Below are 26395 nucleotides of genomic sequence, written 5' to 3'. Positions count from 1 at the left end.
CTCAATACTGTGGACAATCCCCACAGGAGCAATTTGGGGTGAAATGTCTCAGGGACACAATGACATGCTGACTGCAGTGGGGTTTGAACCTGTACTCCCCTGATCCCAACACCAAGGCTCTACCCACTGCGCCACACTCCTCCACATATCACATGATAGTTTTATATAAAAAGTAAAAATAAATATAAGCATTAAATAAAAGATGTGGAGTAAAAGTACAGTATTTTCCACTGAATTGTTGGAGAGTAGAAGTTAGTGTAGGATCAAATGGATACACTAACTTCAAGTACCGTATGTTGTTTCTGTACTTTACTTGAATAACAAAGACACCACACTATCTTTTAGGCAAATAAGGTGAACCTTCAGTATACGGACACAGTCAATGTCCTTCAAGGTGATATGGCAGGTTTATTTCCAGATTATCTTTAAGAGTAAACTACTCATCGTACTGAGCCAGCGTATGTAAAGCAGCTTTAACGATATCCGTCTGATGTTATCATGCCGAGTTATTTTACAGTGTTGATTAAAGGAGGAAATTCCCCTGCATTCACACAAAGATATACATGTGGCAGAAAAATAGTATCACATGTAATACATACACAGATGGATTTTGGCAAATTGAAAAAGGTTTGTTTTAAGTTTACAATCTCGATAATGTGTAAAAGATCTTAAAGTCTCTATAGGTATTCCAAAAACTCTGTGTGTGTGGAATCATGTACAGTGGGGCAAAAAAGTATTTAGTCAGTCACCAATTGTGAAAGTTCTCCCACTTAAAAAGATGAGAGGCCTGTAATTTTCATCCTAGTTACACTTCAACTATGAGAGACAGAATGGGGGGAAAGAATCCAGGAAATCACATTGTAGGATTTTTAATGAATGAATTAGTAAATTCCTTTGTCAAATAAATATTTGGTCACCTACAAACAAACAAGATTTCTGTCCCTCACAGACCTGTAACTTCTTCTTTAAGAGCCTCGTCTGTCCTCCACTTGTTAACTGTATTAATGGCACCTGTTTGAACTCGTTATCAGTCTAAAAGACACCTGTCCACAACCTCAAACAGTCACACTCTAAACTCCACTATGGCCAAGACCAAAGAGCTGTCAAAGGACACCAGAAACAAAATTGTAGACCTGCACCAGGCTGGGAAGACTGAATCTGCAATAGGTAAGCAGCTTGGTGTGAAGAAATCAACTGTGGGAGCAATTATTAGAAAACGGAAGACATACAAGATCACTGATAATCTCCCTCGATCTGAAGCTCCACGCAAGATCTCACCTCGTGGGGTCAAAATGATCACAAGAACGGTGAGCAAAAATCCCAGAAACACACGGGGGGACCTAGTCAATGACCTGCAGAGAGCTGGGACCAAAGTAACAAAGGCTACCATCAGTAACACACTACGCCGCCAGGGACTCAAATCCTGCAGTGCCAGACGTGTCCCCCTGCTTAAGCCAGTACATGTCCAGGCCCGTCTGAAGTTTGATAGAGAGCATTTAGATGATCCAGAAGAGGATTGGGAGAATGTCATATGGTCAGATGAAACCAAAATAGAACTTTTTGCTAAAAACTCAACTAGACGTGTTTGGAGGAGAAAGAATGCTGAGTTGCATCCAAAGAACACCATACCTTCTGTGAAACATGGGGGTGGAAACATCATGCTTTGGGGCTGTTTTTCTGCAAAGGGACCAGGACGACTGATCCGTGTAAAGGAAAGAATGAATGGGGCCATGTATCGTGAGATTTTGAGTGACAACCTCCTTCCATCAGCAAGGGCATTGAAGATGAAACGTGGCTGGGTCTTTCAGCATGACAATGATCCCAAACACACCGCCGGGCAACGAAGGAGTGGCTTCGTAAGAAGCATTTCAAGGTCCTGGAGTGGTCTAGCCAGTCTCCAGATCTCAACCCCATAGAAAATCTTTGGAGGGAGTTGAAAGTCCGTGTTGCCTAGCGACAGCCCCAAAACATCACTGATCTAGAGGAGATCTGCATGGAGGAATGGGCCAAAATACCAGCAACAGTGTGTGAAAACCTTGTGAAGACTTACAGAAAACGTTTGACCTCTGTCATTGCCAACAAAGGGTATATAACAGTAGTATTGAGATGAACTTTTGTTATTGACCAAATACTTATTTTCCACCATAATTTGCAAATAAATTCTTTAAAAATCAGACAATGTGATTTTCTGGATTTCTTTTTCTCATTTTGTCTCTCATAATTGAGGTATACCTAGGATGAAAATTACAGGCCTCTCTCATCTTTTTAAGTGGGAGAACTTGCACAATTGGTGGCTGACTAAATACTTTTTTGCCCCACTGTATGTAGGGCTAATGTCATCCTTCAATGGTCATATTGACCATTGAAGGATGACATTAGCCCGTACATACACTGCTCACTGATAATTCATCCGGGAGGGACTCGGAGTTGAACCGCTCCTCCTTCGCGTCGAAAGGAGCCAGTTGAGGTGGTTCGGGCACCTAGTTAGGATGCCACCTGGGCGCCTCCCTAGGGAGGTGTTCCAGGCACGTCCAGCTGGGAAGAGACCAAGGGGTAGACCTAGGACCAGGTGGAGGGATTATATCTCTTCACTGGCCTGGGAGCACCTTGGGATCCCCCAGTCAGAGCTGGTTGATGTGGCCAGGGAAAAGAAAGTTTGGGGCTCTCTGCTGGAACTGCTACCTCCGCGACCCGACCACGGATAAGCGGGAGAAGATGGAAGGATGGACTGATAATCGAGCACATATTATTCAATATTAAAACCAGAAAGGTTTCTAAATCTGCTATTCTATATACATACCTGCTGTCTGGTAAGTTTTTCCCTACAAAATCATGCTCCGTCATACAGGAAGTGAAGCGTTTTACATTTCTGACAGCTGCAACAGCTTGTGGAGAATAATGCAGGGAAACTGAGGAGCAGTATTAGCAACTGAGGGTGAAGAGACAAAAACACCAACTCTAGAAAATCCATTTTCACTTAAAAACCCAAAGACACCAAATCTCATAGAGTCTAATTTAAACAAAGCCAGGTAACTGAGTCCTGTAACGGCCCGTCCACACGACGGCGTGCGTTGAAGCTTCAACGCTTCTGCCCATTCACATTGAATGGGGTGACGTCACACTTTGCCGAACTGCATTGTGGGAGCATCACTTCGCTTTGCTTGCGTTGCTCGCTTCAGAAGTTGAGCAATGTTCAACTTTTGAAGCTTCGACGGAAGCGTCAGCCAATCAAATCATACGCCAGTACAAGCTCTAGCCAATCAAACCGCCTGCTTGTGTGCCCGAGGCGGGAGATTCATCTGATTGGTTGTTGGTCGAGCTTCAGACATGCCTGCCGGCAAGCTTCAACGCACGCCGTCTTGTGGACGGGCCGTTATAATTATGGAGTTGCTTTACACTGGGCCTAAAAGCAACAATTACATTTTTATCGTATATGTTTTCAAAAGATTCCCAGCTGTGCTGAATGAAAAATCGATGTAATCCTCAATAGAGGCGGGTGGTCTATTGTTTATTATTGGCATGGGTAACGCCCCCTGCACATGATATACTCCTGTATGCAACTCTGGCACAGAGATGCCAACAATAAAAGGCTATAAGAGAAACTTCAATGGTAAGTGAGGTACTGTTAAATAAACTCAAACAAAGTAGATATGTTATATTCCAGAGCTGCATTATGCAAAAGCATCTAAGAGCTTTCAAGTCATATTGTTTTCCAGAGCTTTTTATAGCCGTAATTCGGATCAATTAACCATTTAATTTTGTTAGATCGTAAAATCACTATCAATACTCTTAAACACATAATAATCATCATATGATATTCATCAGATCATATCATTGTGTTGATCACTTGCTTTGGACAAACCATTAGTGAACATTTTAAAACATTTTTTTTTCTTTTAATCTGGATAAGAGTGCTTAGTTTTGACCACTCATGAACTTTCTCTGACCTTTATGCACAACACATTTATTTATCAACCGATGTATCTCAGAGATGCAAAATCAAATGTCTGTATTTGTTTATATATTGTCACTTGTATTTATTGTATATCTTGTATGTGTGTTTGATATTTTTAAAAGCACTGTCAGGACTGCTTTTAAAAATATTGTTGCACCTGATGCAATTACTACGAAGAGATTATATTGTATTACCTGAGAAAAAATACATTGGTGTCCCAGAAATCAATGGGTAAGTGGATACAAACAAAAAGATATACTGTTCTTATACCTCTCCCTGCTTGAGGCCCAATGTCTCCCATTAGTTTAGAGTGTTATTATTGCAGATACAGTGCAGGGCAGTTAATTCCCAGAGCACGGAGGCAGCTGCCAGCAGAGGCTGAACCTCGGCCCCCGGTGGGACACGGAGCTGAAGGCCTGGCTCCCACTCAGCCCACAGCAGGTGACCCCCCGTCCTAGAAACAGTTGCTATTTAGACGTGATTAGCGACGAGTGCAGAGAGAGTCATTGTTATTTATATTGTGTCATCCCTGTGTTTGCTTCAAAGGTTGAGGGCAGCGGGTATTTATGATAAGTTGCTCCACTCGAGGGTCACGGCGCAGAAGTTTGATTTATAACCTCAAAGAAGACATTTAATAAACAGACACTCACTGGGGGCGAGGGGTATAAATATCACAAGACATCATCCAATACCCTCAGAACAGTAAATCCATCCATGTGTGTGATGTGCTTCCATTCTGGGATAAGGTCAGAAGTAAATTGGGCTCCCACTGCAGGGAGAATGACAATATTTGCTATTCTTGAGATCATTATCTCAGATTTCATCAGAGCATGAGGTAAACCAAAACTCCAAGAGAACACGGTGTCACTCTGCGCATGCATCAACCAAGATTAGTGTCGCTCCATCACTGAGTCTATGCAAGTGTATACGTGAGCCAGTGAAAGCGAATGTTTACATTTTCTGATGGCTAACTAAACAATATTTGGTTGTTGCTAAGTGACCGTGAGGATGATTCAACCTTCCTCAGGCGGAGGGACATGCCAACGTGAATGAATAATACTGAGCAGACTGGCCCAACTCAGAAGAAAATAGGGTTGTTATGAGTTCAGTGATGTAGCTGTTATTGTTCGCTGTAAACTGAACTTCTCCGGGTAATCAGTCACAGCCGCTGGCCTCCAACACAGGCAACACTTAAGGGAGACATGTGTCCTTTTAGCACATGATTATTCTAGTTTAATTTCCACTGACAACAACCATCAGCTAGTCTCAGTCGGTCTCAAACTTCAGCTGGAACTGCCCAGAGGGTTGAGGTTGATGGTTTGGGAGGAAGTGGGAGGAAGTGGGCATCACAAGATGAAATTAAAAAAAATGGTGTCTTGCTTAACACATTGAAATGATTACATTGATGATTGATCTTATTTATCAGTTTCTCTGTGATTTGAGACCGCTTTAAGGTATCATTACAGTTTAAAGTGTAGAACATAATGTTAAAATGTCAGCTGAGGTAAAAACCTGAAAATACATTTGATTGAAATGAAAGTCCAAATTCCAAGTCATTCAAAAAACTCGGATATTTTAAGGATTCTTTTCTATGCAAGCAACTTTATTTCACCACATTGTAAATTAACACATTTTTTGTCAGAATATTACCCCCCAACCTGGCGTACTATGGGAAAACACGTCGTCATAATATTCATTTTTAAAATAAAGGTACACTTTTTATCTCTTATATAATGCGTTTTAAATGTAATTTCATTGACAAAGTTGTTATTTAATGCTCTGTAGTCCAGTATTAAAACATATAACAGAACCACAAACGTAGGTTCTCTCTTGCTTGAACAAACATTTAAAAGTTATAACAATTTTTTTACTCCCACAACATGATCAAATCTTATTTCAAACCGTATGTTTGTGTAATGGAGAATAATAATGACTTCTCTGTTCCCCAATTTACATGTCAGGATCAGTCACAGATCTTATCAGATCTTATGTCACAGAGTATTTGGGGTTTCTCACCATGTGCTTGCTTACAAGCTGTGAGTACTTACACAACATTGAGAGACAAGAAATCGGCTTTCCATGTTATAAATCACACAAAAAACAAAGACATGGTGTGACAGTTTTTCAGAGGGAGGCACCATAATGCCTCGACAGAATGGGCCGACATTATTTTTATATTTTTTTTCTCGCTCTAAAACCTCAGAAAAATCAAACAGTCCAAGCATTACTGATGAGAAAAACGTTATTTTCCAAAACTGTGTCAGTCCTCGATTAAGGTCTTTCTTGTTCAATTAAATAGCCTAATGAAGTTAATGAAAATGATTTAAAAAATAGCAGTAAGAGCAGCTCAGCAGATTTCAAAAGGTGAGACACTTTTGAAGCTAGGAGGTTTTGTGTTACAGACTAGCGGAGTGGTGGCTGATAAATATTCAGAAAGTAAAGGGGCATAGGTCGACAGGCTGTTGAATATTTGGCAGCGTCCCTCCTCTCCATCGCTGGACATGTTGCTTTTCAAGCTGTTGAGTCTGCAGCCGGTCCATCTGTGCCATTCCCTCCGAAACCATCAGTAGCAACATTTGTCAATTTCTTAAATCCTCAGCATTGAATAAGAAATGGAGTTAACTGCCAGATGGGAAGTAATGCGACGAGGGGGCAGTTTTTGCATATTAAAAACTGAAAAGAGCAAATGAGTAAATGGGCTAATTTGTACGTCAAACACCCGTCTCCAGGGTATTTAGAAAAACATTTTCTAAATTAATGTATGTATGACAGCTTGTTTTCAAGGTTACAGGAGGTTGAGATCTTCCTGTGCTGCTCTGAGTGTGCACCTCGCTGTAGACAGGAAGTGGTTTGGGTCTTTCATCTGGGCCAGCGAACACCACACCTCTGTCAGTCACATTTTCCACCCAGAGTAAGTATAAAAACCCCACTTGACTATGTTTTACATCAAAGTTTGACATTATCTCATATCATGTGTGATCTGTAGGCAGATCCACAAAACCGCACTTTGTCATGATTTCCATAAGCTGACATTTAAACAGTGTCGGCTCAGTTCGAGATCTCATAAAAGCGATAGAATAGTTGTAAATCAAGTTTTTATAATCAAATTCAGCATTGAAAGTTAAATTCAAAAAGGCTTATAACATCTGTTAACCTTTCATCTGTATTTTAAATTACACCTGCTCCCAGCTCACAATAGAGTAGAAAGATTACTGTTATTAATGTCATTTTGGTATCTTCCATTTTAAAAGCAGCACAAAAAGGAAATAAGCATCAATGTTTGTTGCAATAATAAATGTAGATTATTCCACTTTAAAAATTACATTGAGGGCTCCATGTACAAAGTCTGATGGTGACCTACGGGTTAATAGATTTATAGAGAATATATCATCATTTGTGTTAGAGATTGTGGCTAGTTAAAGTTAATAATCAAAAGATAACATTAAAAAAGTTCATATTTAGCCGTATATGTTTCAACCCCAGTTCACTCAGCAATTCAAATAAATGCTGTCCCTTAAAAAATGACATTTGTATATAGAAATCAAACCATGTTTAAACCTAAATATTTTAGATACCTTCCCAAATTATTTTCTTTTCATTTTTTAGAAACTCTCAAGCTCTCATAGGCATGGCAAATAAATCTGAAGGTCAATTTCACAGAGCACGAGGGGTCATCAATACCGGCACAGCTCATCAATGTAAGCTCCACACAATCTCATTCAACTCTCATTATTATGATAAAAACACAAGAAATTAAAGTTAAAATGTGCAAAAGGCACAACAATATCTATTGACCCAGAGTGCCTGACGCTCTGAGGGAGGAGATGAACAGTCTGATGGCCACAGGCAGGAATGACTTCCTGTGGCTTTTTAAAATTAAACCACATACCCTCTTCTGTTTCCAAAACCTAACAACAACATGCTTTGTATGCCACCATCCCCCCCAAACTTTCCCAAAGAAATATACAAATATAGCACTTCCTAATTCTGAACAATGAACATAATTCAGGCTGAATTTATCTCATGACTCTAGAAAAGCTAATTTGATTTAAATTAATTTCTAGGAGACGTTGTTCACATAAGGCTGACTTAGTTTATAAATGCTTCGAGGAACCAGCATCACTTCTGGCTAACCTTTTAACACCGAATTGTTCCTGATTAAAAACAATTCATCAAGGTAACTTCTTATCCAAACACCACTCTGTTATTAAATCATTTTCACATTTGAGTCAGTGAAAGATTGGTTCTTGGTAATACCTCATGTCTTTGATGTAGCTATTTATGCGCCTTGTACCGAGAAAAAGAACTCCTTATTACACAATTCTGAGAGATTATTAAAGTGTCAGCCTGACAAACAGTTGGACAAATGAAACCAGCCACACAGGCAGAACGGGTTGAATTTACATAGCTGCTCAGATCCTGCTGCGGTGTTTAAACTCCACACAGATCTCTTTCAAGTTATTCCAAGCATCTGCTTCTCATTTAAAGGACTCTTCGCTACCTCACATTTCTACTGTTACTACTGTATAACAATATCTAACTACAACTTGAGTTTTGGTCCAAAATATACTTTTTATTGTTGCTCGGGAGAATGTTTTCAAACCTTTAAAGTCAGCGGTGGTAGAAGTACTCAGATCATAAGTAAGAAACCCCAAATTAACAATCTAAAAATACTCGATTACATTTACAAGTCCTGCATTAAAATCCAAAAGTTAATGTTCAGAAGTATTATCAGCAAAATACAAGTATCAAAAGAAAAAATATGTATCTTCTGCTACTTGTACGATGTCATATATGTGATTTAAATTTGTAATACTGTTGCGTCCATGTGTAACTAGGTGTGGACTCATGTCACATGACTGTGAGTCAGAGTCAAGTTATAACTTACAGTAGATACACTTTCAAGATGACTTGAGGATAAAATCTTGCAACTGGAACTTGAGCCTTTTGTCTTTAAAACACTTGATACGTGCCCCCTATTTTGAGATTAAACACGTGGTATTAAAATGTGCAACAAATCAATTTGTTTCTTTGAATTAACCACAGATAACGCTATTTATAACCACCATTATGGAAAACTTAACTCCCTATAACCAATTTGTTTGTTTCAACAATAAATACTAATATGTTACAGTTCTTAGGACAATAGATTCCTACTTTTTGTTATTGTGCATATACAAACTATGCAGTGTCAACAAAGAAATACTTGCAGAATGGAAATTGATGAAGACACAATACGACTTGTTGAAGAATGGTAACTCAGTATTTGGGTCTTGCCTGTCTGGACTTAACTTCGTAGACTTGAGGCTTACGTGTGAGTTGGGAAACAATGACTTGGTCCCTCTTTTGGTAAACAGTATCTTACTGTCGCAGCTGGTCAAGGAGGAGTTATTTTTAACTGCTATTATAGTTTTGTTTATTAGTTCCAGTAGAGGACGGGGAGAATGGGTCTGACAAACACATGACTTTCCCCAGGGAGACCTCTGTTTGTGTCACGTGTCAAACCGAAAGTCAAACGTTGACACATTTATGTTGACTACTTAACTTGCGTATACCTTCATTTACCTATCAAATACTTATTTGAACAGAAAACATGATCTTTTCTCCAACTAACCAAGTTGTGTTGTGTAGTATATGAATTCACAACATTAACCACGTGTATAAAGCTGCGGGAGAAAAACGTGTATAAATGACACAGGAAAAGGATAAAATGTGTAGAAATGAGATACTGTCTTTAAAAGTGTAGTGCTAGTTAGATGCTTTCACATGTGACCTTGTTGTTATTTTCAACCCCTGTAAAGAAGGATCCATCATTTTATCAGAACATTTTCAAATCAGTAAATTTGAAGTATCAAATGTAACCATTACAGGCCAATACCACAAATGTAACTTGTGATTTATTTTGTTGTTCCACTTTAAATTCATGTGATGTGTTTCACATGAATTATCACTTGACATTTCGGCCAATTAATTAAATGTTGCAAAACACACAAAACAAGACAAGTTTATTTCATATATTCACATTCAGTGGTGCTGAAAGGTCTTCTCCAAAGGCAGAGGGTACTTGCCCATTTACCCTTTATCACAAGTGAAACAGAAGTAGCCGGTAATCCAATCTAAAAGGGCTTTGATCAGCTGTGTCCATTTATAAATAAAGAAAGGAAAGAAATGTAAAGAGGGCTAAGAATAGAAGCAATAATAAATGCCCTGCATTGTTTTAGTTTGCCAGAGAGGATAATAGAGAGCTCAGATTATATTTGGGGTTTTAAGCCAACGAGACCCTTTCACCGCAACATGGGTCCTGTCATACGGGACTGTGCAGTCAGCCAACTTGGCATTGGCTTGAAAGCACTCCTGCCAAACACACCTACTTATTACCACCTCTGTTGCCTCCCTATCTCACACACAGATAGGGAGGCAACCTTATTGAGGGTTAGAAGTAGTTACCTCACAATACAGAGTTTTAAAATAAAACGTAAATTGTTGTTTTTAAATAGATAAAATGTAAGAAAATGAAGCAACAAACTGTGTGACTTGCAGGTGCCTTTAGTGTGCAATGCAATTTAACTTTTTTATTTTAGTAATACAATTAACCTATGATTGGTCACTGTACTGCGGACTACAAGCACACTGAGAAAGAGATATTCGCCATGGCTGTTTCCATAAGTATTAAATAACGACTACACCCACTTCAAAATGTAATGAGTTGTTTATTAGGTCAATGCTACACTTTTTCACAAAGTTTAATGAAAATCAGACAGGTATTTTTACCCAAAATCCTGCTAAAAGTATATTTCAGGTCTGTTTCTTTTCAAACAGGATTGAGTTACATATATTCAACGTGAATCATACCAACATATTGCTGAAAATGTTTGAGAGTATGTAAATGTACTGACACATTATTGTTTTTCAAAGAAAAGCTCTCCCAAATTAGATGCTTTTACAGTGATCTACACCCAGCTGATCTTCAATATGTGCACTCGTTGCAAGTGATTGAAGAGGTAACTGTAACCTGAGGAAAACAAGAAAGAGAAAGAACCAAGAGCAGCAAAATGAGGAGATTTCTCTGAAGGAAAATGAAAATGTAGAAGCGGTCTGGTTGTTCAGGAGAGGCAGTTATTGTCTAGTGAGCACAGCAGGCCTTCTGATGATTCAATAGGAAAAAGCTGACCAAAAAAAATGAATGAGGGCAAAATAAAACACAAGCAATGATAAGATAAAGGATATATTTCAGTAGAAAGACATAAACCTTTACATACAGGTATGTTGGAATTTAATTTATATTACCTCAACCAAAGAGGTCACAGTTGTAGTTCTAATGCTTGCCTGTTAAATTACATTACACGTTACTTGTTAGACGCTTTTATCCAAAGCGACTTACATACTCAATACTGTGGGCAATCCCCACAGGAGCAATTTGGGGTGAAGTGCCTTGCCCAGGGACACAACGACATGCTTACTGCAGTGGGGTTTGAACCTGTGACCAAGGCTCTATCCACTGCGCCACACGCCGCCTTAATGTATCCATTAGTCAGCAGCATATCTCAAACGTAACAGATTTAGATCATATGGAAGGTTCATTCATATAGCAAGGAACCAGAGATTCGTTTTATTTGTACTTGTCATAGCAGGAAAGCACAGTTGTGCAGTTGTCTCCAATGTGTGCCAGCATTAACACGAGCCCCATCCACACGGAAACGAAAATGAAAACGAACCGATGTCGATATCAAAAAAGTCTTCCGTCCACACGGAATCGGCTCAAGAAACGTGTCCGTCCACACGAGACCCCTCGACCCGCTGGACACGCTGTAGTACATATGCCGGGCCTGTAAGTGGCGCTGTACTTCCGCCACAAAATACACCGAAAGCAGCTAATAAGACCCCCCCGAGCATGGTTGCCATGGTTGCCTGGTTGCCCTTCTGTTTATTCTCCGCGGTGGATTTAGCAACATGTAGTTCTCCATGTCCACTTGTTGCTGATGGTTGTGGTAGAGGAGCTGTAGATGTTGCACTAACATCTGTATCATGGTCAGTAGCGTCTGGAGCACGAAAGCAACCCTGTGATCCGCCATTGTTGTTGTTGTTGGAGAAACACATCAGCAATGACGCGGGTGACGTGGGGGGAAGCAGCAGAGGTGGGAAGAGGGGGGGCTATGGCTTCATCGTTATCAGGAAATGATCGTATAGGGCGTACACACGGAGCCGTTTGCCCCCCCAGAGCGTTCTGTCCGCAGATCTACCCACCTTGGGAGCCGTTATCGTTATCCGCGTTTCCGTTTCGGCCTCGTGTGGACGAACCGTCTATACGATAGAGAACTGTAGCGGATACAACCCGTTTCGTCTCCGTGTGGGCGGGGTCTTAGCTCAATGGAATACAGCCACCATTAATCATATTGTTTACACCTCTAATTTCCTTACTGTCACATGTCACATTGTATGCAGTGTCATGTGATTTATGTTAAGTCATGATTTCAACAATGGACAATGATCATTTAATGGGATCTAGGGGCACGTCATAACATGGTTTAATTTTTATTTACCAATGAGAGGACATTTTTCAAATCCATTTATAAACCTTTTTTATCCTGGGTCAACCTTCAATTTGAAATTCACATTCAAAGATGTTATTGTCGTATGCACAATAGCTAAAGTGTATTTTTGGCAATTCAATTCTTTGAGTTTGAAAAGCGCTCTATAAATAACATGTATTATAATTATTATTACTATAATTAATAGGTCCCAGCCTGCTCAAACAATGCAACATAAATACACACATTACTTAAAAACAATATAAATAGTGCAAGAGGGGACAGCAATAGAAATTAAACAGTGTAATGGGAAGTCCCCTGATGTTTGTATAATTATCAATCAATCAATCAATCAATCAATCAATCAATCAATCAATCAATCAATCAATGTTTATTTATATAGCCCAATATCACAAATGTTACATTTGTCTCAGTGGACTTCAATTATCTGACTCATCATTGAACAATCATTAACTAGTCTAATTTGCTTTTAGTTCACATATTTCCTCCCCAGCAGCACAGTGGCTCTATTATGATACAGCTCCATTTGACTGCGTTAAGATTTTTACGAGCAGCACGTGAAGGCACCGTCTTCTTCCTCGAGCCTCCAGGAGAGACTTTTGATTGGCTGCCAGTGACATCATCGCGTGGAACTGAAGGCAGTTCAGGCGACATCCCTCTCTCCTCCTCTCCCCTCCCCTCCTGCTCTCCTCCCCTCCTCATCTCCTCCCCCTCCACGCAGCCACAGAGGCAGACATCTCAGCCAAACCCCTCCCCTCAAAGGGCGGGACCTCACTGTACAGAAAGCCTTGCATTTAATATTAATGAAGCCGCACATTGGCTCACAGTCACATCAATCCCGCTGCGCAACTTCTGTAGGCTGGCACACTTCCTTCAATATTATTTCTGGGGGAGCGGGGGTAAAAGTACTAAAAAATGTTGCCGATCCACAACACTGGGACGGACTGAATGGAGGCAACGCTGTCAGGGAGCGGGGATCATAAATCCGTCTACAGTGCACCGCGACACACACACCGGTAAGCAGAAATAAAAAGGCAAGTTTGGGAATTAGTGTCCAAAACAGAAGTTGTTTTGTGATGCACCGTCATAGGGATTTTATTCTATAATTAATGAAGAGGAATAGCAAATTGCTGCAACCATTTAGATCGGATTAGTTGTTTATTATAGGTGTATTATTATTATTATTAATACTATAATGACATGAATTAAGTGTTTTTTTTTTACAGCTGTTATGTTTATTATAAATATCTCCATTGCGACAAAGTTACAATCCCTACCTTTTAAAATACAACCATCGCTTGCATATGTATTATTTTAGTATTTAGTAAGGCGGTGTGAAATTGAATTTTCTCCAGTGTGTAGCTCAACTGATCAGCTCGCCTCGTCCTAAAAAGCCATATCACATTCTCGGCACGTTCTCATGCCGGTTTCTTCAATGAATTTGGCCATGAATGATTTCTGCTGAAGCTGGAGCTGCACCGTGCCTAAAGCACGGCAATGGCCGGGACAGGCAGAGCTCCGCGGGTGTCTTTACATAATATTCTGGGATGACATGCTTTTAAAATGCTCAGACTGGTGATCAAAAGGAATTGCCACCCCTCTTTTTTTTTACCCTGACTTTTCCAGTTGGGGGAGAGACCAAACTGCGGCGTAGCGTTGATGCAGTATTTTATCTTTTTTTCTCTCTTGTTATAAAAGCTTTGGATCAGACAGACCAGAGTTGGGATGAAACATTCAAACATCACACACACACACACAAACACACACACACACACACACACATATCTACTAGTACAGTATCTGGAGGGTGATTCGTATTAATTACACTCAAAGTGATTCAGTTACTCGAGACTCTCTGATGATTTCACTGTTTATTCTTAGTGGCCAGTCTGTCTCGCCTACATTTTCCCACCAAGTTGGGTGTTGCCCTGCAGGTGTTGACACTACTAATATTTGGCTTCAGTGGCAGTTTAATAATTTGCATGTTGATCAAACAGACAGGAGCCCTGCCTATGTGCACTCTGCGCCTGCATTCACTGCTTTGATCTGAATCAGTGGATGCACAATCCATTGAACCAAACTGTTCATTTGCAAGTCTTTCCTTCCTCGTCTGACGTGTTGTCTCTTCTCTGTCTCCACAGAGCGGCTTGTTGACTTCTCGGTAAACGTCCAGCCCTCGGCCTCCCCATGCCTCCATCTCCTCTTGACGACAGAATTGTGGTGGCGCTGCAAAGGCCGATCCGACCTCAGGAACTCCAACTGCGCCTGGACACCAGCTACGTGGACTCCATCGCCACCAGCAGCAGCGACAACACCGTTATTAGCACCACCGTGGTGAAGATCCGGGCGACGGCCAATCTTGTAACGTATATGCCCTCATCCAAGGGCTCCACGCGCTCGTTGTCGTGTGGATGCAGCAGTGCCAGCTGCTGCTCAGTGACTACCTATGAGAAGGACAACCAGAGCCTCAACCACAGCCAGGTGAGCGCCAGCAGCCCCAACCTCAGCTATGCCGGGGCCCCCCCCCCTATGGTCAGCAGCCATGAAGCAATCAGCACCCCCAGTCTCGCTTCAGGCACCCCGAGGGCCCTGTCCACCGTGAGGGTCATCCACCCCAATGAGCTGGCCAAACGGATGTCCTGCTGCCCCATGGGACACCCTGTGGGGCCCGTGCCCGTCATCATCGACTGCCGGTCCTTCATGGAGTACAACAAGAGCCACATCCGGGGGGCCGTGCACATCAACTGCTCCGATAAGATCAGCCGGCGGCGTCTCCAGCAGGGCAAGATCACGGTGCTCGACCTCATCTCCTGCCGCGAGGGCAAGGACTCTTATAAGGGCATCTTCTCCAAAGAGATCGTGGTTTACGATGAGAGCACCATGGAACCCAGCCGGCTGACGTTCTCCCAGCCGCTGCACGTGGTCCTGGAGTCTCTGAGGAGGGAGGGCAAGGACCCCATCATCCTCAAAGGTAACACCTCAGTGGGTTTGTCAAGACTTGGGAAGTGTTAGAGCATAACAAATAAGGGATAGGAACCACAGTTCTTTGGGCTTTAGTTTGACTCTGGAGGGAGTAAATCAGTCCAGACATCTGAAGTAATGTCCCATCTAGAATAAGTAGGAGCTTAGTGGCAATATAAACTGATATGAAACCAATATGGTAGTATAACAATGAATAGTGTGTGTGTGTGTGTGTGTGTGTGTGTGTGTGTGTGTGTGTGTGTGTGTGTGTGTGTGTGTGTGTGTGTGTGTGTGTGTGAGACTGTTAACTTTTAGCTTTATTGTTTTGGTCAGCTGATTAGGACAGCCCCCTCCTAATCATTGGTAAACGTATTTGTTGTTTTGTTTTTTGTTGACTAAGATTCAATAAGGATTTAAAAAGTTTTTTCCCGCGAAATACGTTATTTTAAGAAACTTAAGATCACGTCTTTGCTAAACACAATATTTAATCTGTTGATTAAATACAACAATCAAAAGTGGAATAAAAATGTATTTGGTCGTGGACAGCCCTTGCAGCGGATATTTCCCGTAAACGCTAGTTGTAGTTTCAACACCCTGGGAACTTATTACTGAAGTATTACAGTAGTTACCACATACAGCAGCTTTTGCATAATCAAGGCAATCCACGCTCTGTCTAAATCACCCTCATACATAAACATATGCACACGCTCCTCACCAGCTTTCTATATCACACTCATTAAGCATTTTGCAGGAAGCCAGAAGCAGCTGTTAGTAAATAAGGCATAAGTCTGTTGAGATAGCTGGGTCGCTGCCATGTTCTCTATCTTTGGTGTGTGCGTGTTTGAAGCTGGAGCAGTAAGTCCTGTTGGGGGGCTGGGTTGTGAGTGTTTTCTGAATGCCTCCCAGACAACATCTAACCATAAGATCACAGCACCTTGATCTCTTCTTCTTCTCCTCTTCGTCCTCTGGTCCTCCTGAGTGCTTTGATGGACGCTCCTCTTTATTCACTAAGCCTGTAACTGTGTTTGTGTGAAGCCCGCCTCAGTGGGAGAAACAGGCAGACTGTCTTTCTCTTTCCTCCCCTGATTTAATTCTTGCAAAATTCAAGACATCCTCTCTGCTGTGGGACTCAAATGGCTCAGCCTGACTTTTATCTACATTACAAGTTCTCCTTCACATTAGGAATGGCCTCTATTCTCTGTGTCCCCATGTATATGTCTGATTGTAGCCTAAATAATCCAAACAGTTGGATGATGTATAATTTATAAAGTACAATAAGTAGCATTTTCTGCATTGAAAAAGGTCCAGATCTTGTAGAACATATCCAATGTTTGCAACAATTTACACAAGGTTTCCATTTTGTCGACAATGATGGCGATGTATCTCGACGTAGACGCACAGTTTTCCCCGATACACTTTTAAAATCTTGTTAGTTTTCAACTATATATTTAAACCTTTTGAAAGATTCAAAACCGAAGCAGAACTGGATCCATTAACTCATATGTTGCACTTGCTCAAATTAATGCTTTAAATATACCTTACATTTCTTTAAAAATGTACTGATGATTAATGTATTTCTCTATAATCCATGAGGGCTCTAACTAGATAAAGTAGGCCGGGAAACGTTATTATTTCAAGCTGTAGTATTTGTTATATAATAGAAACATGCTTGTATGAACGCTGCTGAATAATTGACTCTATTATTTGCTCAGTTACCAGCAGGCCTTAGTCATTCTTTATCGTAACACTGTTGTTGGGTGCTACACTGGAAACACAGAATCCTCCAACAGAGAGCAGTTATAGGTTACCTTTAATCCGTCACAATTGCCATAAACAACATGTCAGTGGTGCTGGAAGGTTTAGTGTAAGCATTGGAAACATAAGCCCTGTGGTGTTGAGAGGCCTTCGCGAGGCAGCGGTGGTAATTTCTAAGCAGGAACTGAGCATGTGGTTTATGAAAGTGATAGACAGTTATCGTGTTTTTCTCTTCGAGTTTAGACAGGCGTTAAAGACAGACGGTCACACTCAACAGATTTCATCCCACAGCAATATGTGTCTTCTGGAGAATCTGTAAATCTCAGTTTAGTATGAAAAGTGTTATTTATCCGCCTGAAAAGAGAGACCTAGGTTTAGTTTCGATACAGGAAGGAACATATGTTGCTAGCAGTCATTTTGTTGATGCTTGAATTGAATCACCTGGTTTTTCCATTTTGTGGAGGTTGTTCGGCTCATTGGTTTGGTTATAGGGCTCACAAATGTATTTTATTGCAAGTATTTATGTTAAAAAAGCCCTAATAACACACTTAATGACGCACAAAGGTAGTTGCTATCTGGTGAACAAAGTGGAGCATTTAGCAGCTAAAGAGTATAAAGTGGGTATAACTAAGGAGTTGGTGGAGACCAAAGCAGAGCTAAAATGGATTAAATATGGGGACTACATACTTCATCCAATGTTCCCCACACCTTTATTTGATGATAAATGTTTACTCCCTGTAACTGCCAAAACATATTTTATTGTTGCTTTAAATGTAGGCGAGATTTGTATTCTATTAATGATGAAAATGAAGAAAAATATAGTCCCGTAAAAGTGGGTTGTGAGACGTTCTTATCTTGTAACTTACTTAATCTGCGTCTTTCTGCGTAAAGTGTGCTACATTTGTGTTTTCAAATAACAACTGGTAACCTTTAGTACAAAAAAAGGTTTCTAAACGTCAACATTGAAAATGGTTAATAAACAGAAGCTCATTTAAAGAAAAGTAATCACGTCAGTGGAAAATCCCCCAAAATGTTTTGTTGAGAATGTTGTCAGATAGCTTATAATACTTCCCTTTTCATTTATTTATTCATGGGTAAATATTACTACAACATCCCTATAATAGCTACTTCTGTTGCAGTAGCAGCACAGCCTCAGTTTAATGTCTTTGTTCATGTTAACAATCAGGCTTTTTTATGGCAAACCCACCTGCTGGTCACCAGGGGGGAAGTTGTGTGATGACCTCACATGGCATGATGTCAACTCTTGCAATGTGAACAATACATGAACTGATACTGTGTGTGTGTGTGTGTGTGTGTGTGTGTGTGTGTGTGTGTGTGTGTGTGTGTGTGTGTGTGTGTGTGTGTGTGTGTGTGTGTGTGTGTGTGTGTGTGTGTGTGTTGTGTGTGTGTGTGTCTTGACACTTTCCACCCCTCCCCACAACTCTTGTGGTGAAGGGAAACTTTGGCATCACTGTAAACAGGTGCAAACCAGTTATTTGGAGAAGTGCAGATGTCCAGTGAGAAGTATATTAAACATTTATTGTACATATATTAACCTGCAGATTAACAAGGGGGGGGGGGGACTGTTATAGTAGCTATGTTGTCCTTCTTAAAATACGTTTTGCAAATGGAAAACACTGCCGATCCCTTAATATTGATGTTATTTCCAAATGGAGACATTCAAATGTCATTGGTGTAGTCTGGGAGTTGGAGATTTCTGTCATTTTATAGTGCTTCGAAGCTCGTCAAAGCCAGTTGTCGTTGCTCTTATCAGACGTGTATGCAAAGCTTACTGGCCTACTCGCCTGTAACGTGTGCCATGTGGTGCAGAGAAGCTTAAGTGCATGTATTTTTAGTAGGGAGGGCTCCATTGGGAGTTGAACCTATAACCCTGACAGTGTTAGCTTCATGCGCTAACCAAGGAGAACAACAAGGTCCAATTTCCAATTAAGGAGGGGACAGGGTAAAAAAATCATTTAATTTAAGTAAAGCATTCAGATTAGGTAGAAAAACCATCCATAAATCATCCAAATTATGTAATTAGGTAGAAAATGTTCTTTGTCGGGCTGTACCAAATAGCTTCATTTATAACGTTGACATTTGAACGCTATTTGCTATTTGTTCTATCCAAACTAAGCAGCGATTTTCTATTTGTTCTATCCAAACCAGGTAATTCTGCACATTTGCAGATAAGGAATAGGCTACTGATATAATTAGTTATATACTTTCCAGTGAATGCTGCGTTTCATTTCTCATGTGGTCAAAACATTATTAATATCTCTACAGCGGTGCAATGTTTAAAAGTGAAATTTTATTGAAAAAATATACATGTAACTATTTCCAAAATCCACAAAATGTCTTTATGTTATAGTCTTCAATGTATGTGTGTTGGTATAAACCGCTATTCCCTGACACAATGTGAGCCACGCACTTATATTAACTGTCCAGCAATCTCACAGCACCATGAAATGAATGTACAATGAAGCTACATTTGAAAAACACAACAGAAACGTCAAATTTTAAAATATGACATTTGTTGCAGCTCTATTTGTTTGACAGTTTTATAAAGGTTCTAGTTAAAATAATTTGACTTCCTGCTTCCTCTGTTAACCAAACACAAGGTAGCGCTGTGTTTACTCTGAGCTTACGTCAAGGTCTCTTTGTTTGTGTTCACAGGAGGCCTTAGCTGCTTCAGGCAGAACCACCAGAACCTGTGCGAACACTCGCTGCACCTTCACGAGGGCTTGGACCACGGTGCTGCTGCCGGCCCGCTACCTCACTTCCTGCCCTCCACGCCGGACATAGAGAACGCAGAGCTGACGCCAATCCTGCCCTTACTGTATCTGGGGAACGAGCAGGATGCTCAGGACATCCACATGCTGCAGCGCTTCAACATCGGCTTCATCCTGAACACCACCACCCACCTGCCGCTCTTCCACTACGACACGGGCCTCTTCGTCTACAAGCGCCTGCCCGCCACCGACAGCAACAAGCAGAACCTGCGGCAGTACTTCGAGGAGGCGTTTGAATTCATCGGTATGAAAACTTTCACTGTTTTCACTGCAACAGTGTAAGCTAAATGTTCCCAAACTTCCTGTCTTGTGATCCTTAAGGGCAATGTAATGTCTGCTTCAGAGCAATTAAACCAAAGAATAATTACGTTTTAGAGATGAATGTCAATTGTCTTTTTGTTTTGTTACGTAGCAATGAGGGAAGAGATAGCTGTGGTGCCAAAAACTTAAATGTAGTTGAGTTGGTTGACCATTTTCAAGATTTCTTAAACGTTTTGTAAAGTGTTGTTTTTGTTTCTCTATCTTTGAATTGCAATAGGGCCAAAACATGAGGTACTCAGTAGAAATGAGTAGTAAATTGATAGAAAATAGATGATAGGCTGAATATCATTACAAATGTTCTGATACTGCACAGACCTTGTTCTACATCTTTCTTTAAGGAATGAAACAAATAAAAATGTTGGTATGTTAACCATACAAAATAATTTGTATGTAAAATACTATGTACTATATTTCTTGAATTATAAATATACATACCAGCACTCAAACAAATTTTGCCATCGTAATTTTGGAAATCCATTTCACTAAATCAAATATAATCTGTAAAAATGATAATTTCAATTAAGAAATATGGGATCAGGTGAGGTACTGTGAATCTGAGTAGTTTTCACTCTTTCAAACCCAGTTTTTTTGACCAGGACCAGATAGACTCCTGGTCACAGAGGAAGTGTTTACTGTCTCACCATGAACTTCCCCTGAGGCATTGATCAGATTATATTCTAATTGTTCCCATGTTCCTCTCTGCAGAGGAAGCACATCAAGCAGGAATGGGCCTCCTGATCCACTGCCAGGCAGGCGTGTCTCGCTCAGCCACCATCGTGATCGCCTACCTGATGAAGCACACCTGGATGACCATGACTGACGCCTACAAGTTTGTGAAAACCAGGAGGCCCATCATCTCCCCGAACCTCAACTTCATGGGCCAGCTGTTGGAGTTCGAGGAGGACCTGAACAACGGAATAACGCCACGAATCCTAACACCAAAGCTGATTGGTGTGGAAACCATCGTCTAAGCTAACCCACTCGACTAGACGCTCACACTTGTACTCACTCTCATCCTTTTTTTCAAGAGAGTCCAGCTGCTGCAGGCTGGTTCTGAGTGTGAGAGCTGCTGTATTCTTCTTGAATCTCCTCACGCTCATTTTGGGCTCTCTGGAGTGCCAGAGCTCTGGGTCAGTGGTGATGAGAAATGCCAAAAATCCCTACTGTTTGGACCCGGCTGAAGTCCCGGAGGAGAAGAAGAGGCAGCGATGGAGATAGAGGGAGGGGGGGGGGGGGGGGGTCAGTCCTACCGATGGAGAGCAAACATGAAGGAACAGGAAATCGGTTTGGAAGAGATAGTCTCTGTGCTTAGGGGCAATTACTGACAAGAGAAACTCTTAAAGCTCCCACTGTGCTACACAGTTTCTGTTTGCAGACTCAGAAGGGGTTGGCCATGGCAGTGCCTGTCAAAAAAACAAAAAAAATATAGAGACTTGTTCGGTGTGTTAATGTTGTTGATCTATTTTTATACAGGGGTTTATGGGGGTGACCATGATGAGCCCACAGCGGCTTACTGTGCAATAAATTCAGAGTGGAATGCAACCGAGACCTTGATCTTATGTGTATATATCGGTAATGATTACAAAACATTTCCAGCTCTTTGCTGAAAAAAACATTTTGATGTTTATGTACTTACTGTTGTTCAGTTTGGTTTATGGTTATGGTGGAAACAGTTATGCTGTTATTTTTGGCGCAGACATGTCTGAGAAAAGATACTTTTTTTTGTAAGTACAGCTTGTTGGGTTTATGTAATTCATCAGAACCACAAATTCATATTTGATGTGTTTACTCTCCGTTTTGCCATTCCTGCATCCACATATGCATATATTTTAGCAATATATATACATATAGTGCCAAACAGCCATAAGAGCTTTTTTATGCATGGCTGCTGGCAGAGAACACTTTGAAATAATGAGTGAATATTGTAAAACGGGGCTACTGGTGATGTTTAATGTAACAGAACGGAGGAATTTCACTGCCTGCTTCTGTTGTCTCCTCTGTTCTCTCTGCTCCCATTCATCTATGAGCCAACTCTGTGGCAACAGACTCACAGAGCCCCTGTGTAGCTGCATTTGTTTGTGTCAATGCCCTACATTTTGAGCTTTGATTTTGTCCATTGTAAGGTAGCGATTTGAGGGGCAGACAAACAAATGTTTGCTTCCTCCTGCAGGGTGGCGGTGCAGCGTGACGGTGGCGGTACAGTAGAGCAGCGTGACCCTCGTCTCATCTTTTGCAGCTCGCTGACACCAGGCTACAGTTAAGTGAGCTCCTCTGCCTTGCTTAGGCGAGTGCTGCTGTCACGTGCTGTTCTAGTGCCTCTATCAATGCCTTAATTCATGTGTCACCACTGGGCCTGCGCCTGGTACACCATCACGTGCATACAGATGCAACACACGCCGAGGTTGAATTTCAGCTCCCAGACAAAAGCAACCTGCTCCTCTTGATCTCTGTGTTACAAACATACTTTTCTCTGCTATTCCTGCTTAATATGCAGAGTTTTAGAACGTTGCTTTCAAAGCCTTGAGGTAACAATGCTCATTATGTAACTCTGATCTCGAGGTGGCATTCGAGTCTAAACATTAGTGAAGAGTTGATGCACGCACACAAAGCTTACTCTCGTCCTGTTGCGCCTGAATATACTCACTTTGACTAATACTACAATATGTAGAAAGATATGAAGAGAAGAACAAAAGATTCTCAACGTGCTAATGCTACTTAAATGGCCCGAAGTGAACTTTTTTTAATCGTTGCCGAAAAAGAATTGAAATCTAGCATTTCAGCCTTCTTATAAGTGAAAATGCATGGGTTTTAACCACCTGTCTAACGAACAACAGCACACAGTATAGACCTCATCTTGAAGAGAGGACTGTGTGCATGTACATACATAAACTCAGCATTTAAACATAGGGAAGATATTGAAAAAAACATCTTTGTTTTAAAAACATAGATCTTTGATGCACTCGGTTTTCATGTGATACACCCAGAGGGCTGTCAAATTGACAAACACATAAAAGAGCATTTAGCACTTTAACTGAAGTTTTAAAATCTTTTTCAGATTAAAACACGCTTCGTCAAGTAGTGTATCAAGCTGACTTGAAGCAACCTCCTCACAAATGATGTTAATGTCACGTTTATGTTCATAGGTTCTTCTGGTTTCTGTTCTCCACTGTTCGCATGGAAACAAAGACTTAAAATGAAGCACAGGGCTAACAATATCACCGTCAGAGCACCCCAAAAACCACATCAATTTCGCCATAACCTCTGTGAACCATTTTATCTTCAAAAGTACATCTGAAAGCCAAACATTAGGAGAGTGATCGTGTGTGTCCGTCTGCAAGATGAAGGAGAATGCAAGGAGCGTAGCGTAGTGAATAGAAATACACAGTGCACTCAGAAAGGCTTTACAACACCAACATCCACAACAATAAGCTTCAAAAATCCCTCATGTGAAAATTCATGCTATGCAAAATGAAACAGGTTTTTCCTTTACCCGAAGACCATGAGAATAGTTTTATGAGATCTCTGCAAACATTTGGAGCATGAATAACAGTTTGCGGACTCAGATTGAAGTGAGTTTTTTTTAACGTGTGACAAAGAAAACAAAAAACGTGAGTGGCGACGTGTCCTCACTATTTCTGTTGCTGTCGTCATTGGTGTCTACTGGTGCTCCACAATATATTTGAATATGATAACAAAAAGAGGTATATAATAACCATTTACCACACGTTTGTAGCTTGTGCATTTATATTCAGTGATTTGCAACAAAAAAAAAGAGAGCTAATGAGAAAAATGAACCTTTTTGTCCCACCTGCCGGTTCCTACACCTGCAGCGGCACATGGCTTTTGTATGCAATGATCTATTTGACTGAACAATGTAACCGTCGTACTGTACATTACTCTCTGGTTGGAAAACGAAGCATGCTGTGTGCTCCTGGTCTGTGAGGCACACTCGCAGACATTACGGTGCTTTCTTTTTTCTCCACACTGCTCTTTCTCTAGAGGTCGTAGCCTGACCGCCAGCTCGGAGAACCATCTGCTCCTTTTTATTTTTAACAAAACACAGTTCTGTACTGGAACAATATCAAGCTGTCATTATTTGATGTGCACTTGTTACAACTAGACTTGTTTAAGAGTCTCTGCTTTAGGCTGGGAGGCTACCATGGAAACTCTGCTCTACAAGTCTATCTTTCTCTGTGTCTGTAGTCAAAGGTCAAGTATATACAGTATATAAATATATATCTATTTTCTTTGTATGCATATATTCATTACTATTTTTGCACTGACCTACGGACAAATGGATTTATTTTTTTCTCCACAAAGGGTGCTATTATAACGGAGGCCTTCTCCCACACCTTTTTGCATGACTCAAGATTCCTCAACTGGTCTGTCAACTCTCCTACTCTTCTCCTACTACTCCTTGAACTCTTGCAATTGAAGCACTGTAATTTTGTAATCCCTACTTGTGAGCTTTGAAATAAAGGGGGAGGCTTCAAGTTTGGTTTGGCGTCCTGGAGGTTTAATTTCTCCTACAAGTCCTCCTACGTGGAGCTACTCATTTCTTTGGCGAGAATAAAGAAGAAATATGTTTCTTAAGATGTTTTACTTGGTGGAAAGTCATATGTACCTTATGTCTCACGTTGTATTTCCATGTTTAAAGCTGCAAAAATCGACATTTCTATATTAATTAATGACTAAATTGGCTAGCTTAATGACACAATTATCAACTGAATGCTGTTTTGTCTTTGTTTCCAGTTATTTTCAACGAAAGATCTGATAAACCTAATATACACAACCTGCCTAGCAGCAAGTAGCATGGTTACAAAGCATGTTGCATTGCATTGTTGCCAAAAAGAATCAAAATGCTAGCATCTTAGCCTTTCTAAGATAACAGATGGCATACATTCACGCCTACACTACCTGCCCAGCGCCAAGCAGCATGGTGACACATTTAGCAACTAGTTGTACCATAATGTAGCATTTAGCAGCAAAAGAGTCACATATTTACCTTGGGAATTTGTAGAGACTAAAACAGGGCTAAAAGCGAAGTGAATATTGGACTTAGATTAATCAAATGGATAGAAATACGACTACAGATGAACGATAAGGTTGCTCTGTAACTGTAAATAATAAAATTCTTGCCAAAAAGTTCAACGTATAAGGTGATATTATGTCAGTGTTGTGATGATGTTCAGCCAAAATAAATCATAATATAGATTTAAATACCAAACAGTAGACATGGGTTTCAACAGCAGATTATTATGCCATTATTTAATGCCAATTCTTATTTTATTAATCAATAATTAAGTCTATAAAAAGTCAGAATAATATTAGAACTTCCAGAGCTAAAGGTGACAACAAGCAGCAATCCAAATCCCAAAGATATTCAACTCAACAGTAATGATAAAATTAGAAAAGCAGTTGGGATCTGCAAATATTTGTCCTAAAAAATATCAAATAAGCAGTTGATGAATCAATTGATCAAGTAACTGCTTCAGCAATACAAGAAGTAGCAGAAAGAACAGAAAAAAACAATGTCCCCAAAGCGGCACGATACAAACAGCCAGGACCCGGCAGAAGCTCAGAGACCCTGATTATTGGGATCAATATCAACAAACAAGCCTCACCGTGTGTATTTTAAGAGACAGCCTCTATCAGCCTCTTGACATTTGAGCATCCAGTGGAGCACACAGCCAGAGTTGTGAATTATCTGTTCTCTCCTACATTGAACCATGTGTCACATAGCTGCAGGAGTTATGGCCCTATATTTACTCGCAACTTCGCAGGCGTCTACCGCCTCGTGGCTAGCGGCGAAGGGGTGTGGGGAAGCTGGCCTGAGGGTCAAGATCTCTCCATAGGAACAAGCACAGAAATAGTTTTTAGCGTTGTTTCTAATTACAAGTGATGAGTGCCCCGCCTCATTAATCCTTCCCTATCAGCACTGGGCAGGCTGGCAGCACCAGAATAGCCCTGATCTGAGAGCTGCTGCACGCTGTCTCAGCCGAGCGCTGCATGGACGTATTAGGCAAAGCAGGCCAGAGAGGAGGACCTACCTTTACCACACA

The 26395-nt window shown here is 40.8% G+C and overlaps 1 protein-coding gene across 3 annotated transcripts; it reads left to right on the top strand.

Moving 5' to 3' along the window:
- Positions 1 to 13321: 13321 nt before the first annotated feature.
- dusp10 (dual specificity phosphatase 10) lies at positions 13322 to 21567 on the top strand. 3 transcript variants are annotated; one of them, XM_079646019.1, is made up of 4 exons: positions 13322 to 13520; positions 14646 to 15475; positions 19897 to 20256; positions 21039 to 21567. In XM_079646019.1, exons 2-4 carry the CDS (start codon positions 14692 to 14694, stop codon positions 21302 to 21304), a joined length of 1410 nt encoding a protein of 469 aa, XP_079502145.1. In that variant the 5' UTR covers positions 13322 to 13520; positions 14646 to 14691; the 3' UTR covers positions 21305 to 21567. The 3 variants fall into 3 exon arrangements, with proteins under 3 accessions (XP_079502145.1, XP_079502146.1, XP_079502147.1); XM_079646020.1 differs by having other exon boundaries at positions 13322 to 13538; XM_079646021.1 differs by having other exon boundaries at positions 19897 to 20290; positions 21039 to 21300.
- The last annotated feature ends 4828 nt before the right edge of the window (positions 21568 to 26395 follow it).

The sequence above is a fragment of the Notothenia rossii genome (genome assembly GCF_949606895.1).
Source record: "Notothenia rossii genome assembly, chromosome: 8".
NCBI classification, from domain to species: Eukaryota; Metazoa; Chordata; class Actinopteri; order Perciformes; family Nototheniidae; genus Notothenia; species Notothenia rossii.
This window is presented reverse-complemented; position numbering and strand designations above follow the sequence as displayed.

Coding starts and splice junctions, on each gene's coding strand:
- dusp10 (XM_079646019.1), top strand. CDS start 14,692: ATGCCTCCATCTCCTCTTGACGACAGAATTGTGGTGGCGCTGCAAAGG. Junction 15,476..19,896: donor GGACCCCATCATCCTCAAAG/GTAACACCTCAG, acceptor TTGTGTTCACAG/GAGGCCTTAGCTGCTTCAGG. Junction 20,257..21,038: donor GGAGGCGTTTGAATTCATCG/GTATGAAAACTT, acceptor TCCTCTCTGCAG/AGGAAGCACATCAAGCAGGA.